Here is a 21,127-nt window from a genome sequence, read left to right on the forward strand (position 1 = left end):
AAGCCAAGGAATAGAACAGGCAGGCTTCATTCAGGGTTTTTCAACAATCGACCATATACATACATTAAAGAATATAATAGAGAAGTACAAGGAATATGGAAAACCCTTATATATCGGATATATTGACTATTCCAAAGCTTTTGACTCTATATCACACAAGGCTATCTGGAGAGCTCTGGCTGAACAAGGTGTCAATAAAGGATACATAGACATCATAAAAGAACTCTACCGGAAAAGCACGTCCAGTATACGTTTAGACAGAGTTGGTAAACCATTTAGATTAGAACGAGGTGTCAGACAGGGTGACCCGCTTTCTTCGAAGCTGTTTATTGCTGTACTGGAAAGCATATTTAGAGAATTAAGCTGGGAGAGCACCGGAATAAAAATACATGGCAAATATCTATCACACCTCAGATTTGCGGATGATATCGTGCTGCTCTCCGAAACTGCGGATGATCTACAGAATATGCTGATAGCACTCAATTCACAAAGTGTTAAAGTGGGACTCCGAATAAACCGGGAAAAAACAAAAGTGATGACCAACTCAGAAAGAAAATGCATACAGATAGAGAAGGTCGAAATAGAGTATGTCGACGAGTACATATATCTTGGACAACTTATTTCTCTCGAAAACTCCTCCATCGATAGAGAGATCGAAAGACGTGTCACAAATACGTGGAAGAAATATTGGAGTATGAAGGAGATTTTCAAGGGAAACCTTCCAACAAAAATTAAAACTAAAGCTTTAGAGACTTGTTTACTTCCATGTCTTACTTACGCATGCCAGTCTTGGCCTCTCTCCATCAAAACGATTAAAAAAATAAGAACATGTCAGAGAGGTTTAGAGCGAAGCTTAGTTGGGTTAAAACTGAAGGACCGTGTGAAATGCTCTGAAATAAGGCGACAAACTAGAGCAAGAGATGCCATCAAACAAATTCTAAGACTTAAATGGAGATGGGCAGGCCATATTCAAAGGTGCCAGGATGAAAGGTGGACGAAAACCGTGACTAACTGGTATCCTTTGAATTGGAAACGAAGGCCTGGAAGGCCAATAAAAAGATGGGATGATGACATCGCAAAAATTGCGGGAAGGACATGGAGTACTTTAGCTAGAGATAGATGCACATGGAAAGAAATGGAGGAGGCTTACACCGCTACAGGCGGTCCTTACATGTAAACATATAATATATAATAAAGAGCAAGCATGTTTATTAATAGAAATAAATGTAAATATCATACGATTAATTAGGTTTAGAAAAATAAATGTAAGAAAAAAAATAATACTTTTTAAGCATAGTTATAATAGTTTTATAGAGTTAAGAAATAATTAATGTAAGGAATCAAATAAAGCTTTTATTATTATTATTATTATATATTATTTATTATGATTGTACAACTTTTTAATCCAGTGCAGCTGTCGACACATGTCGATATGCGGTCATAAAACAAGCCTTGACTGCGCGTGAAAAGGTCATCACGTGCAAAGGCCCTATATTGTTTTGTAACTCGTTCGCGCTAAGTTTGCACCTCGCTGGAATGCGGCACCTATCCCACTTCCCCGCTCACCTTCCCGCGGTCGTCTTGTCGCGTCAGTACGGTTCACATACCGTACCTAAGCGTCAGTGTGAGGTAATCGACGCGAGATGCAAACTTAGCTTGACCGAATAGTATGTATTTTCAGCCTCGGTTTTATCCTCCGTCACCGCTACACCGGTATCCTCAAGGCGTTCTACAGCCAACCCTTCAACATCCCCGTCTGGATCTGCGTTTACACGATGATTGTATTCGGTTCGGTTTGCTTCTACATGCTCAGCCAATGGGACACGAGGCGGTTTGGAGGAGAGTGCAGTTTTGGTTACGAATTACTGCTGGCATTCTCTGCTTATTGTCAACATAGTGAGTACCTACTTAATTTTTTTTAAATCTGTTATGAAATTGAGCGCAACATTATTGGATATTCTTTGGGGTAGTAAAATTAGTCTGCCATAATATATACTTCAATACTTAAGAAGACCAGTGCCTTCAAACATTGCGTGTTTCCAGTAGGTACTTATGTGGATCCGAGACAATGTTGCTAACTGTGGGTATCACAAAAAAAGCTCAGATTCGCTCAGGCGGTTAGCTATTAAATAAATAAATTATTCATTCAGTCGGATTTTTATTTACTTATCTGAAATTTCATGATTCTAGGTCAACGGGAAGCCCTTTTGTTTCCCTTGACCGGTCTTGATAGACACCACAGACAGACAGACGACAGACAGACAGACAGAAGGATAGACGAACGGACAACTAAGTGATCCTATAGGGGTTTCTTTTTTTCTGGAGACACGGAACCCAAAATAAACATCTAAAACTAAGCGGAAGGAGTTGTAGAACAATACCTTTTACCTAAATGATTAAAAAAATGCTGTTTCCAGTTTTACCATTACAAGCAACTTCAAACTCTCGACGGATTGGCTATCTAACCTTCATCGTGTGTGCTTACGTAGTGCACAGCTTCTATACATCTAACCTGCTTTCTCATCTAGTGAGTGATAAAGACAAAACTATGGATCTAAAGGCCTTGGTAGAGAGTGATTACCAGTTCGCTTTGCTGAAAGATATGAACCTTGATACTGATAGAAAGGTAAGTTCTTTTCTTCTCCCTTCTTATTTAATTATCTTTTTCGCTTTTGAGACTTGGCGAAGTTCATGCTTGATGGGAAACAAAGATGAGGTCTCTAGTATGGAACGGGCTTGCCTATAAAACGTCTATTTACTTTCCTTGAACGTGAAAGTAAGGCTAAGTAGATATACGTGGCAGGGAGTACCTACACCACCTTAACCTAAGATGTACTTGAAAATTATTTTGTGAAAATAGTTTAAAAGTAATCGCCTAAAAATAAGGGACTTTAGAAATTCTCCATAGTCTTCTCAAAGGAGTGTGAACCTTTGAGAACATTATGGAGAACTCTTAGGGATACAGGTTTCCTCACGATATTTTCCTTCACCGTCAAAGCAAGTTCTCCGAAAAGTTAGAGGTGCGTGTCCGGGATCGAATCCCCGACTAGGATCCCGATTAGGAGGCGGACGTATTAACCACTGGGCTTCACGGCTTAATCTAATTAGTCCTATTATTTTAGCTAATGCTGCCCCTACACCATAAATCGAAACTGCTGGTGCATAAGAATAATATTTTACATTTCAGACTGTGTATTTAAAGTACTTCAAATTAGCTAAAACAATAATCATTAGTATGCATAATTTCTACAAATTATTATTGTTCTGAGAATGGTATAATTTTAGTTCCTTCATTAACATAAAATCATTGTCTAGGTATGTACCTAATAATTTATTTTTCGTCTCACTCGCTCGGAAAGGATCCTTTTGCCCTTTTAAATCTGCGTGGAAAATGGTAATTTTGGAAGTGCATACCAAGTAAGGGCTTTAACATTGAAATAACTCGAGGACCCAACTCCTCAACCCTGATGCTGTATGCAATTGCATTCCTAAATCGTAGTGATCCCATGGGATTCATGTTTTTACGGGTACAGAGATTTTTAAAAACCTAAATCCACGCGGGCGAAGCCGCAGGCGTCATCTAGTACCATATTATATAAATGCGAAAGTGTGTCTGTCTGTCTATTAGCTTTTCACGACCCAACAGTTTAACCGATTTGTGATGAAATTTTGTACAGAATTAGCTTACATTCCGGGGAAGGACATAGGCTACTTTTTATCCCGGAAAATCAAAGAGTTCCAGGCGGGATTTTTAGAAAACCAAATTCACGTAGATACCTAGGTACTTACTTAGATGATGTCAGGCGGCATATTTTTTCAGCTATACTTAAACAATTTTTATACATTTTCAGAAATATGAAAAGTCGATGGACAATAACCTCAGTATAGTTTGGAAGAAACTATTACACGTCCAGATAATGAATCTAACTACCGCGTTGGAGGCGGTCGTCGGTTCCAAAACAGCTCTGGTCACTGAGTACTTCACTTTGTATCCTATTTTGAAAAGATGTAAGTAACTGTCCAGTCAGCCATAAAGCCAGGTTTGCACTTGCCTATAGTCATTTGTACTGGCGGGTGCAAACCTAACTTAGTTGCTGACATAAACTATGTAGGTACAATGCATGAGTCTTTCAACTTGTATCCCATTTTTAGGACCCGTACCTCAAAAGGAAAAACGGAACCCTTATAGGATCATTTTGTTGTCTGTCTGTCTGTCCGTCGTCCGTCGTGTCTGTCAGAAAATCTATAGGGTACTTTCCGTTGACCTAGAATCATGAAATTTGGCAGTTAGGTAGGTCGTATAGTACAAGTAAAGGAATAAGTGAATTTATTAAAAAAAATTAAACTGTGTTTTAATTTTCAAAGTATGATAACTATACCAAGTGGGGTATCATATGAAAGGGCTTTGCCTGTACATTCTAAAACAGATTTTTATTTATTTTTATGGATAATAGTTTTTGATTTATCGTGCAAAATGTTGCAAAAAATACCCGAGTACGAAACCCTCGCCGGTGCGCGAGTCTGACTCGCACTTGGCCGGTTTAAAATATGTAAGTACCTAGTACATATATCACTATACTGGATAATATCTATATACATTTTACGACCCCCCTGGCGCAGTGGTAAGCGCTGTGGTCTTATAAGTGGGAGGTCCCGGGTTCGATTCCTGCCAGGGGCAATTCATGAAATTATATTCTGAATGCCCTTCCGGCGTCCGTGTTTCTTGCCAAGTAGTTATAACTTGAATACCTTTAAGGCAAGAGTGAAAAGTGAAAAGGCGCCGAGAAGCACTAGGCTTCTAAGCAAGCGCACTCCAACCTAGACCTCGTCATTGCTCTGTTGTTCAAACGCAAGCCTGTCTCACAATTAAAAAAAAACTTCTTTACAGATCTCGACAGTGACGACATTTGCCAACTTGTCGAGGTAGACTTGTATTCGAAAATAAAACAGTACTTTTTCACATCGAAAAATTTTTCGTATAAGGAGGAGTTTAAAATCGGGTAAAATTATTTGTTTTATTTTTCTTGTGCTGTCATTTTATTGTTGTTTATTTCCTAGTGTCCTAGACTGCATACATTCAATTCAATCTAATATACCAGCCTATATGCATCCACTGCTAGACATTGTGCACCATCAAACACGGTCCTCCGCTTTCCTCATCTGCTTCCAACCCCCTTAATTAATCAATCAATCAATCAATCAATAAATCAATCAATCAATCAATTTGCAAATTTGAGTTATGTATCTATACCTTCTATCTATATAATAATCTTCAAATAATCGGTATAGCGAGCTATAGATCGTTCTACATTGTGCTTACCGGTACGTGATGTCCAGTTTAGATTGATATAGAATAGTAGGAATAGATATGATAAAGAAATAAGGTTCTTATATTTTTCGGGCCGCTTCCGAAGCACTTCTTATAAATCCTGTAGATACTCATATCATATCTCTGCCAGTTTAAAACGCGTCTGCCCCAATGGACGTTGGGTCTGCACACTTGACACTTCAGCTTGCTAAGCCTTTGAGCTATGTCGATTTTGTTCTTCTACGAATTTGCTCGTTCCGGATTTTATCCCTGAGAGAGATATAATAACTATTCCTCCTACATCAATGGAAATACCTAACATAGCTCGCTCCATAGTGCGTTGAGCTACTTTTAATTCCAGTTGCCAGTTGTAATGTCCACGTTTCCGCCACCATAAATAAAAAAAACATGACAGACCGAAACGAACGCGTATACTGTTGGTCATACAAAGAATAACTACGGCCAATGTTTCTGCCCCAAGCAATTTTTTTCTGTTTCCTTCTTGTGATGGTACCAAATAAAGATTAATAATGTTCTTTCAATTTTTTTTTTTTAAGAGCTTAGACGCTTATTTTTTTATAAATTTCAATATAATTTTTCACAGAACTCTCCGAGCAAAAGAAGCGGGTATAATGAAGAATATCCTAAAGCAAGACAAGTATTCTCCTTTAAAATGTGAAGACTCTACAGGCGTGTACAAAGCGCAGTTTGAACATGTAATAGCACCTATAATAATACTCTTTTCTGCTTATGTGCTGGCGGTGGTTGTGCTGGTCGGTGAGAGGATGCATTACCAGATGAATAGAGTCTGGCCTTATGTGGAATGAAGAGGAATAGATCAAGATTTGAGTAGGAATACTGCATCGATGTTACACAAAGTTATAAAAGTGCAATTCGCAATCTGAATACATACCTACTGATATGAGTAGAAAATTTAGTTTTTCACGCTGTTTTTCACACTTCACAATCACACACACACACACACACACACACATAATTATTAAAGACAATTTAAATACACAAATTAATCGAATAAAAAATGTTCTAGATATGGTGTTTGAAATAACTTTTATTTCGTCTGAATTCCTTTCTGTTCTTCTCTATCTTTGATAATGCCAGAAGTATTGAGGTAAATTAACGAGTTTCGGATTTTTCCCTTTAGGTACTATAAGACACTGCTATCTGCCTTACATGATTCTAGGTCAACCCCTTATCAAACCCTATAAGGCAGGTACTTCCCACCTGCCTTATAGGCTTTGATTCCCTTGACGGGTCTTAAAAGACAACGAAGTGATCCTATTTAAAGGGTTTCTTTTTCTCTGAAAATTTGGAACCCTAAAAAGGCAGACTTAAAAAAGTATTCATCGCTACAAAAACATTTTGCATTAAAATTTTAATGAATACTGCATCCCACTTCTGAAAATTCTGAAACGTTTCTTAATAATTTTGAATTGGAAATGCATGTATAAAAGCGTTTAATTTTTCCGAGCCGTCGATTCGTGCGAATTCAATACTATTTCATTACACACAAAATTAATGAACCAGTCGAACCACTGGAACATTGTTGTCGATAAATGTAAAAACATCCATTTTTATAATGATAACCCCATTTTATTCGGTCCCAGCTTTGCTCGGATGTAATTTCTGAAAATCCTTTTTCAGTAGAGGTTTACGATATTGAGAGAATCTATATCCAAAATTGCAGTAAGTTCATCGAGTTTAGACTTTTCAAAATTTATCTCAGTGGGGCATAGATTTATTATAGAACTTAGTGAAGCCTATGGAAGAATAAAATGAAATAATATGACCAAATCAAACTAGATCCCATCCAGAGAGAGAGAGAGAGAGGGAAATCCGCCCTTATTTTACAATCATCATCATCATCAAACCATCGCCGGCCCAAAACAGGCCATACAGGGTGTAACACAATCCAATGCCAATAACCATTTGCCTTATTTGTAGTTTAAGTGATTTGGTATTTATCAAACCCGCATTGTATAGCATACAGTCCAAAACTCGGGTCAAGCCCACCTACGACGCGGCATTGACTTCGAGTGACCTATTTACGGAACGTTCGTTGACGTCTAGCGTGAGTCAGAGGTTTTATTTGCAATATATTGTGAACTTTTACAGCCTGTATAAGTACTATATGATATTTTTTTTATTCCATTACAACTCTATTTATTCTCTCAGGCATGCAGATTCCTCGGGGTCCCAATATCTTCCTTCACCCTTAAGGAAATTAATTAGGCATTGCTTAAAACGCACATAACTCGAAAAACGAAAAGTTAGTGATGCGTGCTCGGGAACAAACAACTGAACGAACCCCTAGAGTCACTAGACTATCGCCACTTTCAAATTTATAATAATTATTTGTATAGGTTGCTGTACCAATCACTAAGCTAAGAAATAGATAAACTTTAATGGAGCATTGTTAGATTTCTATAAAGGAAACTCCTAGTGAGCCCGCAGGCAAACTTGTAATTAATAAACCATCTCCAGTTGATCCCGTAATGACTTATCAAATAGTTTCTTGGCTATCGGACCTTTCAAATAACAAACAATAGCTTGAAGGCTTTTCAGGGTTTTCTATTATAACTGTACGTTATAACTTTGGTCAATCACAAAATACTTCAAAGCAGATAGATGAAAGCAGAAGACGTCGGACCCCCCCTAGTTGGAGGGTAACCTCTAAATCGGAGTAAATTATGTGTGTTTTAGGCAATTAAACATCACTTGTTTGAAGAAAAAACATTGTCAGTAAATTTGCATGCCTGAAATTTCTTCATAATGATCTCAAAAGTCTGTGAAGTCTGCCAATGCGCATTTGGCCAGTGGGACAGCCAAACCCTTCTCATTCTGAGAAGAAACTCATGTTCAAAGTAAGCCCGCAATGGGTTGATTATGATGGTGATGAGTTTGATGAAAGCGGGCTGAACTTGGTAAAGATTTTATTTATTAGTAACAGGTACAAACATTGAAGATTTTGATTGTAATGAAATAACAATGGCTCTGAAATATACTGTCCGGTCGATCGGCTTAGTAGCAACAAGTGTAAATTAAAAATTTATAACACACCCGACAAGTGAAGGTTACAGTAACTAGAAAACAGCTGATAACTTTCAAACGTCTGAACCGATTTTCTTGGATTATAGCTAAGAACACTCTCGATCAAGCCACCTTTCAAACAAAAAAAACTAAATTAAAATCGGTTCATTAGTTTAGGAGCTACGATGCCACAGACAGATACACAGATACACGGATACACACATCAAACTTATAACACCCCTCTTTTTGGGTCTGGGGTTAATAAAAATGAAAATGCGCATACCTACTTACTTTTTTTATGAATATTTTTAGGGTGCCGTACCTCAAAAGGAAAAACAAAACCCTTATAGGATCACTTTGTTGTCTGTCTGTCTGTAAATTGTGTCTGTAGTACAAGTACCTAAAGGTAAAATCCTAAAACCGTGTAGGTATTTGTGGTTACATCACAAAAAAAACTTAGTTAGACTTACATAATATTATGTTCAGAAGGGGATGTCTATCGGTTTATAATGATGATTTCATATTTTGTGAGATAATAATTTAGCAGGAGGAAATCTATAGAAGGATTTTGAAAAGAGATTTTGACCTAAATATTATTTGTACTGTAGCTTATCTGTTATACCTACTGTCTTAACTTTAATAATTAAAATAGTTTTAATGATCTGAGGTCAAGCGTGAATTTTGTGTTTGGCGTTAGTTGTTTGCTTTAGCTTGCACAAATAAGTTTAATATAAACTAATGTAGGCGGGCGTAATACCTCGAAGCTATCTTGGGTTATTTTCTATTATCAGACTCTATAAAATTTTGGGGAATTGCCTACGATGCGATAAAGCGTAGACCGATAGTAAATAAAATGAGAAAAGGGTCAATTGAATAAAAAAATACCGGAAAATTGTACGTTTTTCTTTCGCAATAAGTGTTACGTAATAAAATAAAAAAACATTTAACTGTGGAGTAAGATAACTGTTTTTGCAAGTGGCTTGTTTCCTTATTATAGAGTTTCTTACTAGTTAGTTTCCAACATTTAGTACTTGGTTTTTAAACCCACTATTTTCAAAATCTAAGCGTCGAAATTTCGTCGTAACTAGTTTCAAGGCCTCGTCCGCCTGGATTATAGCAAACCCCTATTTTACCCCCTTAGGAGTGGAATTTTCAAAAATCCTTTCTTAGCGGATGTCTACGTCATAATAAGCTATCTGTATGTCTTTCAGCTCGATCCGCCCAGTAGTTTGAGCTGTGCGTTGATTGCACTCGGTCTGTCAGTCAGTCAGCTTTTCCTTTGTATATATAGATAATTGTCGCAAGTCTATCTTACAATAAAAAAATAATAACCCGTGGCAAGCTACAATACTCGCTCCTGAATCCTTTCTATTTCGGGCAACTCATAAAACTTCAAGAAATATGCAACGTGCTTGCGGCTTGCGCAAAAGTTCACGAAGATGCCATAAAAGTTGTGTTTCTTGTTATATACGGGGCCTTGCAAAATTTTATAAAAAAACTTTATCCACGTTTCAACTTTTGCCAACAGGAAATTATTTTGCAATTGATTAGGAATTTTAATAGGTAAAACATTTTTATTTAACCTACCGGACCTGACGTCTCGGCTAACATCAACTTCGGAAGATCCATCGAAACTTACCTAAGCCTAAAAATCCATCGAAACTAAAGCTAAAAAACTTGGCATCCTTAATATGGTCAAGCAGTATTTCAAGCCGCACTAACTGATTACTTTGTATCAAGCACAAGTCAGATTGTGTATGGAGTATTGTAGTCACCTCTATGATGGTTCTACCAAGTACCAACTAGCGGCTCCAGAGTTTAGATGCCGTTCATCTTCGAGCTAGGAGACTCTTAGGCGAAACTTCAGTCTCGATCACCGCCGTAAGGTTGCTGGTTTATAGGATATATTTTGGAGAAGGTATTCAGGAACATTTAGATCTTGTCCCCCCTTTCACCTTTCTACTCATACCTACCGCAAGACGTCGGGCGAGTTTCCATCCTTATGCTGTTAACATTTCACATACACGCACGAACGTTTTGCGTCATCATTCCTCATACACATGGCTAAGGTTTGGAATACTCTTTCGCGATCTGGGTTTCCTACCAATAACAATCCGGATATCTTTGAAACAGGATTGAATAGGTATTTACTAGGCAGATGTGTCCCATCTTAGGCCGCATCACTACTTTCCATCAGGTGTGACTGTGGTCAAATGTGTGCCTATAGTGAATAAAATTTACAATATCAATCTTTTGAAGACTTGCAGATATTTACGCATTACTCCCGATCTAAAAAAATCGGTTCGTTTTCCTATATTCGAAGTTCGAACCACTAATTGATTTCTACGGGACATAATGTCTTAGATCGCTAAGTTGCTTGGTGATATTATCATGTCTTTGTTGGTAAATAAATGACTGTAGGTACCTACTGAAAGATAAAGGTCATTGACAGTAGCACTAAAATTAATACATAGCTCCTCGTTTCTATAGTAGGTTAAAAAGGCTTAGGCACGTAGGTAATATAAGTACTTGCTAAGTAAGTATTCCGTCTTCAAAAATAGAATGTTTGGGTCTTGTACTAAAGTTTCCAAAGTTCTTTAAGGTGTTCCCTTTTTTTATGTTATTTATTTTCAGCTTGCGACATTGTCTGGAGTACACTTCCATGTAGGTATACGATGAGTAATGACCTGTACTTGCTAATTTTGCGGTTTCAAAAATAGAACACGAAAATTCCCGTGTTTGGGTCATGTACAACAAGTTTCTAAATTTCTTTTAGGTGTTCCCTTGTTATTTTTTTTTGCTGTTTGCGACATTGTTAAAAATACACTTTTTTTCGAGTTTCTTATTTCGCAAACTGTAAGGGTTTGTCGTATGATAATAGAACTTTTTAGTACCTACTGACCATTCAAGTAACGTCACTCTTCTTGATGTATCAGCATTCCTATGATGCAACCGATAACGCATCTTGCTATAATGTCGCACATGCATTTTCAGTATTGAAAAACCAGTCAAATGCCAATTGGACTCGCACACGAAGCGTTCGGTAGCTTTAAAAACCCCGAAAAAAATAATTAAAAATTGTGTTCATTCTTTTTTTTTTGATATAACGACAAATTCACGGTTTTGGGATTTTTTCCTTTACTTGTGATTATAAGACATTTACTACTTGCCAAATTTCATTCCTTCACCGTTAAAGCAAGTGAAGGAATTTTATTGCAACTTTTTAAAATTTTATTATAACTTTTTTTATTAATTTATAACTATTAAATTATAACTTCGAAAAGTTAGAGGTTAGAGTTAGAGGTGTGTGCCCGGGATCGAACTTCAGACCTCCCGAATAAGAAGCCGAGGTCTTAACCACTAGGCTATCACCACTGTATTACGATATAATGATAGGGAAAAGGTACAATAACATAAACCAAGCATAATACTTGAGCAACAGTAACTTTATTTATTTCACATCTACGGGTAAGTCACCCACTCCCAGCTGCTCCCAAACTGTAAGGCGTTGACGACCCAGTGGTCAAAAAGTATGAACCTGAATTCCCTGGTCCAGAGTTCAATCCCATGTAGGTCACATCATTCCTCGTGCAGAGTCCGTTTTGAAACATGGTCCAATTTACACATTTGCGAGCTGCAATCCAAAATATTTTGGTGTCAAGGAGCTAAACTATCAAGTACCTAATGTGTATAAATTACTAGCTGATGCCCGCGACTTCGTCCGCGTGGATGTAGGTTTATCCCGTGGGAACTTTTTAGTATTCTGGAATGAAATATAGCCATTAATTCTAAACTTCTGCCAAATCCGCCAGTAGTTTTTGTGTGAAAGAGTAACAAGCATGCACACATACACACTCACACACACTTTCTCTCTCTCTCTCACACACACACACACACATTGGCAAAGGCATGGTAGCGCTTTATTTTTACAAGCTATAATGGCGATATTGATGATATAGCTGTTATTAGACAATCAGTGATCTAAAGTTATACGAGTAACAAAGACTTACCAGGAAAGTGATCAGGCGAATTAATCGATTCAGCAAATAATTCCCAAGCTCTACTATGATCACACGTGGAAAAAAAACAACCTGGTTGTGACATGCCGTTGTTGGGGTAGAAATCCTTATGACCTAGAACCAACATAATTGTGGCAACATGAAATCCTAGAATTTACTCCACGTCCATTTTATGCATTGCGATATTATAGTACATTATAGCACTGATTATTATTTAAAAACATTTAAATTCTCTATACTTCATCATCAATCAACCTATCTTCGGTCCACAATTGGGTATGGGTCTCCTCTGATAATGAGAAGAGTTCAGGCTATAGTCAAGTGAAAATAAGTAGATTTCAGACCTTTGAGAACATTATGGAGAATTCTCAGCTAAGCAAGATTTTACATGATCTAGTCTCATGGCACATTGAAGTAAACAATTCACAAATAATAGATAATCTAATGATGACTAACGAAGTGACGCGTTAATTCATAAATGTTTCAATACAAATTAATTTTTTGTGTAGATTGTGGAGCATCTTTATCATGGCCCTTAGAAGACTTTATATCCTACTTATGAAAGTTACACTTTTTTTACATAAACAGCGTTCAAGGAAGCAAGTAAGTTTGGTACTAATTTTACGTGATTACCACCACCCATGAACCAGAGAAAGAGGAAAGCATTTTCAGGAATTTGTTTACTATTCGATGAATCATATATGTATATCAATTGTTCAGTGGAAAAGCGGCGAAATGATTTGGTTCCACAATTTACTTATTTTATTTTATAGATATACGATGGCCGTTGGGGCAGACGTGTTCTGGAGTGGAGGCCGCGTACCGGTAAGCGCAGTGTGGGACGACCTCCTGCCCGCTGGACCGATGACCTGAAGAAGGTGGCGGGGAGCGGGTGGATGAGGAAGGCGGAGGACCGTGTTTGGTGGCGCGCTCTTGGAAAGGCCTATGTCCAGCAGTGGACGTTTACAGGCTGATGGATGGATGGATGGATATTATAGATTAATATACATATTTAGCACCAAATAAAGTTAATTTATTTGTTGATTTAATTTATTATTTTTTTTTTAAATCACATCTACAAAATGCAAACAATCGTTACCTACAGGCTCTTTTAATCCCAACATTCCACCATTCGTGTGTATGACATCAACATATTCCGCATCACTTGCATCCAGCCTCGCTCCAGTGTCTATGTTACTAAAGCAAGGTCCAGCTGGATCTAAGCCTGTGATTCTTGCAATGCTTTTGCCAGTTCTTTCTTTTACTTTCTTGCCTGCTATACCTGCTATGTGAGCTCCTAGACTATGTCCAATTAACGTTATTTTGGATGCGTTAACTCCACCTGTGAAACTATTTAGTAATACATATACACTCAGGTAAATCCCATTCATAATATGATACCCCACTTGGCATAATTATCTTACTTTGAAAATTGAAAATACTAATTATTTGTTCATGAACACATTTTAACTATTTTTTTTTTGTTATATAACCACAAATTCATTTTTTTTGCTATATCCTTTCCTTGTGCTAAAAAACCTACCTGCCAAATTTCATGATTCTAGGATGATTCTAGGTCAATGGAAAGTAGGTAGCCTATAGGTTTTCTTGACAGACACGACAGACACGACAGACGGACAGATTGACAGACAACAAAGTAATCCTAAAAGGGTTCCGTCTTTCCTTTTGAGGTACGAAACCTTAAAAATTAAGAACCTTTTAATTGGTGGAAAGAGAAAACCAATATTTTTTTAATAAACTAATCATAACTAGAATATTCAAGGACATTTACCAAAACTATTATAACTTACGTCTAATTAGGTCCGTCAAAAGTGTTCCAAATTTTTGTCCCATGAACCGGACATAAGTTGAAGATCGAAAGTACTCCAAACTTATCACCTTTCTTCCGTCCAAAGCAAACACCTTTACGCGCTGTTGCTTAAGCAATTCTGGTGCCACCCCTTGCACCATCAAACCATCTGAACTTTCCATAAACCCATGAACGAGAAAGTAAACAGATTCAGCGTTAACCATCAGCTTCTTCAAATAATTTGTTTCGCTCAGGTTATGTTTGATATTACCATTTTTAGTGATATGATCAATGCTTAGTACTTCATTGAAATTGGTTCTGTTTTTCTCTAACATCTGCTCATAAGTTAATCCAAAGAAACTCTTTAGAGCTTCACCTGCGAAGGCAATATTTTCTCTTTTATAAACATTTTTCGGGTAATTTTCTATCTAGCTACTAAATTGTTTTTCAAAAGGCTAGTAAATTGTTTCTCAAGACCTGATCCGTACTAATGTTATAAATGCGAAACTATATTATGTCGTCTATAGTCTGCTATTCACACTTTCCGATTTTGACGAAATTTTGGTATAGAATTAACTTGCATACATAGGCTATTTTTTATCGCGGGGATTTAAAAAAAAACACGCGGGTGAATTCGTGAGCATTGTTTTTTTTTCATAGACATAACATAAATCTCGATTATTCTTATTCCGGAAAATCGAACAATTCCCTCAAAAAATCAAAATACATATGGACGAAGTCGCGGGCATCATCTTGTTGTTCAATGATAATAATTATGTTCTACGAAAAAAATATTACCAAAAGAGTTTGTTGAAATAAAAGCTCGAAATTCTTGTAATAACAAAATTGTTATCGGTTTTCTAAGTGAACCTTTTTTTATTCAATGACTAGCAAGTAGCCTTTGATTGCGATAAAAAAACCTGGAAAAGATATGTGGGTATGGCAGGTTCTAAACCCTAATCTGTTTTTACGCGGTATCATACAAGTACACGGAATTGCTTGGTGGCACGGGTTTTTTATTAGTTGAGTGAAAGGTACCGCTCAAGGCTCCTACCAGAACGGACCAGAGACAATTTCGACGCGAAATTAATAAATTGCGAAATTTTCCCAACCGGGAGTCGAATCCAGGTCCTCCATTTTTATATCCCAAATCCCAAACGTGCGAACGGGACCCTATTACTAAGCCTCCGCTCCGTTCGTCCATCCGTCTATGCGTCTGTGTGTCAGCGAGCTGTACCTCGTGAACCCTAATAGGTAGAGGGTAGAGAGTTGAAATTTTGACAGAATATGTATTTTTATTTCCACTATAACAACAAATTAAAAAAAAAGTAAAATGACCGCCTTATTTCTTGTACGATGCTACGGAATCTTTTGTGTTGGAGTCCAACTCGCACTTAACCGATTTTTAAAAACCACTACGCTTCTCCAGAGAAGCCGTCGTCTATCACATTATAAATCAAACAGTCTGTTATAAATATAAATCTCTTCGGCAGTACTCACGTGATTAGTCGGACTATGCCCGACTAGTTTCCTAGTAACTATCGAAACAATTTGACTTAGAAACTCTAAAATAAATTCTCAGTTTCCCAAGGACGATTGTATATTGTTGTTGTAAATACTCTATTAGTTTTCCTTTACGTAATTATTGTTTATTTACAACCACCGTTATGAATTCATTCACCTAAATCTAGAAATGGATATTTCTAGAAACTTTTCGGTTGAAATCAACGTGGGCGAAATGTAGGTACCTCCCTAAGTTTTTTTTTTTTTCTTCTCTGATCTGGCTTTACACTGATTAGCCAATGTCAAGTGTCTAGTTATTTACAAGTTAGGAAAACTATATGTATAAGTATGGACTTCGTCTGTGCTGGCGCCCGCCGACATACACGCGGCGCCCCTTTAGAGCGCTTCTCAGTCAGTTCCTCGGTCAGTTCCACCACCAATAAACACCAGCGAGACACAAAAACCGGCCACTTCTAACAAAAAAACACTCCAAAAAGTCACAACACGCGCGCCAACAAACGCCACCACAGACAAAGTCCCTCCCTAAGTTTGTAGTTTGAGTTAGTATTTTTCTCTCTGCATCTGTACTTGTTCATAGTTCATTACCGTATTCATTCAATTAGAGATTCTGTCTAAGATAGATAGATTTCAGTCTGTTTGTTACAGAGATGGTTACATTCCGGAAACGGATGTAAGCTAATTTATCCCGGAAAATCAAAGAGTTCCCTCGGGATTCTTGAGAACCAAAATCCACGCCGACGAAGTCGCGAGCATCATCTAGTATAATATAATATTCTATTTAAAATTTTACGTATAACAACAGCAATTTTTTTTTTGAGCCATCTCGAGCCTGTTTTACGGATGGCCTAGTTTTTAGGTCATCCGCGAATAATTTTTTCAAGTTTTCGTTAGTAGGTAAATATTATGAAGAGAGAATAAAATCGTCGAATATTATTTTAAATCAGCGCTTTCCAAAAAAGATTGGGTCGGGTCGACTTGCCCATTTTGATTTTTATAAAATACCTACTATCGGCTATAATAATATCGGCACGTGATATCACTTGGGGTAATGCCTGCAACCAGGTATAGGTTCAAGTTTGTAACTCATTTCGTCTGTGAGCTAGAGACCTGTAACACCCGGACAGACAGACAGCAGAGTGACATTAATAGGGCTCCGTTTTTACCCTTTGGGTACGGAACTGACATATAATATAGCTTGAATCGCTGGGCTACTTACATTTATTGGATCCAGCAGCTACAATAGGATGTAACACGGGGTCTAAGATCGAGCTGACACTGAAGCTTGCCGGAGGAGGGACACTAGCTCCGTACACACTGATCACCAACACAAGCTCGTATATACAAAGTGCGTCTATATTTTGAACTGAAACAAAAGAAAGCACACTAGGCAAAAAACCTAGGTTTGCGTGGTTTGCGCCCACCAGTGCCAGCACCAAGCGATACAAGTGCAAATTAAAAATTTATAACAACCCCGACAAGTGAAGGTTAGAGTAACTAGAAAAGAAATGATAACTTTCAAACTGCTGAACCGATTTTCTTGGATTATAGCTAAAAACACTCTCGATCCTTTCAAACAAAAAACTAAATTAAAATCGATTCATTAGTTTGGGAGCTACGATGCCACAGACAGATACACAGATACACACGTCAAACTTATAACACCCCTCTTTTTGGGTCGGGGGTTAAAAAACCTAGTTTTGTTGCTGCCTGTACCTAATTATATTATTTAGCTCAAACATTTTTTTCATACAGTTTCTAAGTATGATAGGATGTGTTTTTAAGCAGTGATAGAGGTCAATCTCCTGGTCGGGAGGTACGCGGTTCGATTCCAGGCATGCATCTCTACATTTTCGGAGCTATGTATATGCTTTTAAGCAATTAAATAGAAGGAAAATGTCGCGTGGTGAGGAAACCTGTATGATGAGAATTCCCCATAATGTTCTCAAAGGTGAGTGAAGTCTGCTATTTCGTATTGAGCCTATGACCTCTATAATGGGCCACTTAGTGGACTATGGTCTAAAGTCTAAACCCTTATCATTCTGAAAGGAAACCCGTTTTCAGTAGTGAACCGCTGATGAGTGGATCATGAAAGATGATATGTGCAAAAAGTTTGCTATTTAGTATAAACAAATTAAAAACCCCTACGTATAAAAAAGTCCTACGTAATACCTATAGTTCGTGACATCGACAGGTCGAGATGGCAATCGGGGTATGAGGCGAGGGACGTCCCGCATACCCACATTGCGAACGCGCTCGCCTGCACCGGGTAACGCGGGGACCCGGGACTGAGCGTGGTATCCCCACCCCTATTGCCATCTCGACCTGTCGCGTACTATACGCGTAGCATCTAGAATTATTTAACATCAGCTTTTTTTGGCGATATCTCAAAAACTACTTTTTGGACTTAGCTGCTTTTGAGCACAAGTTAAAGTTGAAAACTAAAACCCGACTGCGATCGTCTTAATAAACGCTGAAATATTATTAGAGTAAAATTGTTTTTCTTTCGCTTGGTATATTTTAATGTTGTAGTACATTTATATTTATGAACTCAAAATTTTCTCCTCTTTCATTTGACACCCCACTCGATACAATAACAAAAAAAAACATTTTTTGGAGACCTCCACTTTTTTTTGTGTAACATCCGCTAGGTCAATTTTTTTCGTATTAAATGTAGCCTATGTCCCTCGGACGTTTTCGACGAATCGATTGACAACTCATTGATCAAAATCGGCCCAGTATAGTTTAAGCGCTACGTTGGAACACACAGAATCTGAATACAAATATACACACATACATACATAGACTGCTAAAATCATAACCCTACCTTTTGGCTTTGCCGCAGTCGGGTAAAAAGTACGGCATATTATAAGAAATTCCGAATACGTATGATAAATTAGATTGGTGGTATATTCTAGCTTTTAGGTACGTGTATATAGGAACAGCTACTTACATGTCATTTCACGATACAGTGCACCACTGGCTGCCTCTATGTCATTAAACAAATCATTTTGTCACTTGGTGTACTTGACGGTAGAGTTTAACCACTAAATGCATGGACTTAGTTTTAACGGTGAAAATTATTTAAGCAATATACCTATTTTTTTTTTGTATAATAAAAAAGCGAGCAAACGAGCAGGCGGGTCACGTGAAGTTAAGTGATTATCGCCGCCTATTACCATTTGCAGTACCAGAGGTACCGCCGATGCGTTGCCAACCTTTCAGACATTCGTTCGTCCGAGAACATTTGTATGCAAAAAATTCAAAGTGAAAACATTTATTAAAATTGGGTACAACTGTACTCTTTTTGACTTTCAATTATTGTTGGATTTGTAAGATAATGATGTACCTAATGGTAATAATTATTTATTTTATACCTACCCTACAGTAATTTGTTTGTATGAGTCTACAGTTTCCGCGGCTGTCAATGATTCGTATCTCCTCCCAAAGGTGCCACTTTGTTCCGCCAGCGCTTTATGCCAATTGAATGGAATTTCACAACCGCCAATGTTTACTCTGATGACACGCATTTATGCATGTTGCCATGATGCCAGGGTCAGTGCACACCAGGCAGAAGAATACTCGTGTATGTTCCAATATTTTACTCGCTCTTTCCATCTTCATTTTTTCTTACAATAAAATACCGAGCAAACGAGCAGGCGGATCACCTGATGTTAAGTGATTATCGCCATTTCGTCGACTATTTCACGTTACTGTACCCAATACATTTAACTGATATGGCGCTCTATTTCTAAAAAAAGTTTTACTGCAAAAAATGGTTTTGAGTTATCGCCAAAAAACATGTAAATCTTCAAGAAATGATATTTCTAAAAAAAACTTGCCAATTAATAATCAACCATATACGTAACTAAAAACCCTCGGATCAAGGTTTTAGAAACAACCGTTTTTGAAAATTCTAACGGTCGCCGTCAACTGAGTTGCCGGGCGACTAGTCGACCGTGCGTTATGGGCCTCTGTCGTGAAGCCTGACACGACTTATGTCGGAGCCATCCCTAGTGTGTTCTGTGGGCCACACGTTCCTCAGACAACTAGGTATCATTGTATTCAACCTTCACAGTACTAGATACCTAATAATTAGTACTAACTACCAGTTCACATTATGTAGCGCTTAACCAAATTACGATTAATAGTGAAATTACTGATAGTTAACAAATTATCCAATTATCATTCAATTTCGCGAGTAGATAATGTTGGCAATAATAAACCTTTAGTTAAATACCAAAGTATAGGGCAATGAAGAGTTTTAGATCAGAGAGGTAGTTATATGTATATTTTTTCACTAAAATAATATTAAATATTACTGCTTTTCTATAAAAATAGGTCTCCCAAACTATTCAAATAGCGAGCCCGTATCGGGAAATGCAGCTTTGGATATTACAAATTCTATAGAAGACTATGCTTGCGAATATCTTGAGAACCTTATGCACATTGGCCCAAAGGCCTCAACATCGCGTGGCGAGCGATGACCGACTTGTCGACTTTTATGAGTTTTCATATAAACATCAATAGCATCTTAATTTTCTCAACACAATTCGGAAACAGCCTTTACGTGACCTTAACACATTAACCAACACTTACGAATACCGCCAATATCCGGACGGATGACGGACAGACAGACATACATACAGGCGACTAAGTGATCCTATAAGAGTTTCTTTTTCCTTTTGAGGTACGGAACCCAAAAACCATGTTAAATTATTCTAATTTGAACCATACTAGATTTTCATGGAGATCACTGAGAACGAAATTCTGATATCTCAATTCGCAAATTCACGGCTAGACCTATTGGATTGGCAACAAGGTCAAACAGGGCCGGTGGTTGAATAATTGACTTGCGGATCAATAGATCAACTGCGTCGCGTTCAAATTCTAAACATGATTTATTCAGCCATATCTACCTATGTATGAATTTATTTAATGCAGTTAGTTTTGAATCTATATCCATATTAGGTATATAGTTGATCCGGTCATTAATAAGATAAATTTCAAAACTGAAAACTGACTTTTCTCATTTTATGTTCTTCATATTTAAACGTTAAATTAAGTAAATATTTTCGAAATGTACCTAGGTATCTATCTATTGTATAATATTTTGGGAACTTACAAAGATTCTAAACTTACAGTTTTGTCTCAAGCTTGTTTAAAACGACACGGAGTTAATTATATCAGATGCAAAAGGGAGGATACATAATATTATGTGCGATCTCATTTAATTTTTACTATGTAAGTATCTATGTATTTTCGTTTCGTATTATTTTTATTTCAAAGATCAGTGAACCGATTTTGTATTTTTCACTATCGTAATTTACATAAAAGTTTTATAATTTAAATAATATAATACATCTACGTACCAAACCAAACCAAAAAGAAAAAAAAAAGTAGTAGATTAGGTACTTGGCG

The 21,127-nt window shown here is 37.3% G+C and overlaps 1 protein-coding gene across 2 annotated transcripts; it reads right to left on the bottom strand.

Moving 5' to 3' along the window:
• Positions 1 to 11,703: 11,703 nt before the first annotated feature.
• LOC123873267 (phospholipase A1 VesT1.02-like) lies at positions 11,704 to 18,761 on the bottom strand. 2 transcript variants are annotated; one of them, XM_045918054.1, is made up of 6 exons: positions 18,660 to 18,761; positions 16,926 to 17,072; positions 14,187 to 14,561; positions 13,475 to 13,717; positions 12,367 to 12,489; positions 11,704 to 11,990 (listed from the first exon to the last, which is right to left on the bottom strand). In XM_045918054.1, the coding sequence occupies exons 1-6, from the start codon at positions 18,664 to 18,666 to the stop codon at positions 11,830 to 11,832; spliced, it is 1,056 nt and encodes a 351-aa protein (XP_045774010.1). In that variant the 5' UTR covers positions 18,667 to 18,761; the 3' UTR covers positions 11,704 to 11,829. The 2 variants fall into 2 exon arrangements, with proteins under 2 accessions (XP_045774010.1, XP_045774011.1); XM_045918055.1 differs by having other exon boundaries at positions 11,895 to 11,990; positions 13,479 to 13,717.
• Positions 18,762 to 21,127: the final 2,366 nt, after the last annotated feature.

This window comes from Maniola jurtina, chromosome 16 (assembly GCF_905333055.1).
Source record: "Maniola jurtina chromosome 16, ilManJurt1.1, whole genome shotgun sequence".
NCBI classification, from domain to species: Eukaryota; Metazoa; Arthropoda; class Insecta; order Lepidoptera; family Nymphalidae; genus Maniola; species Maniola jurtina.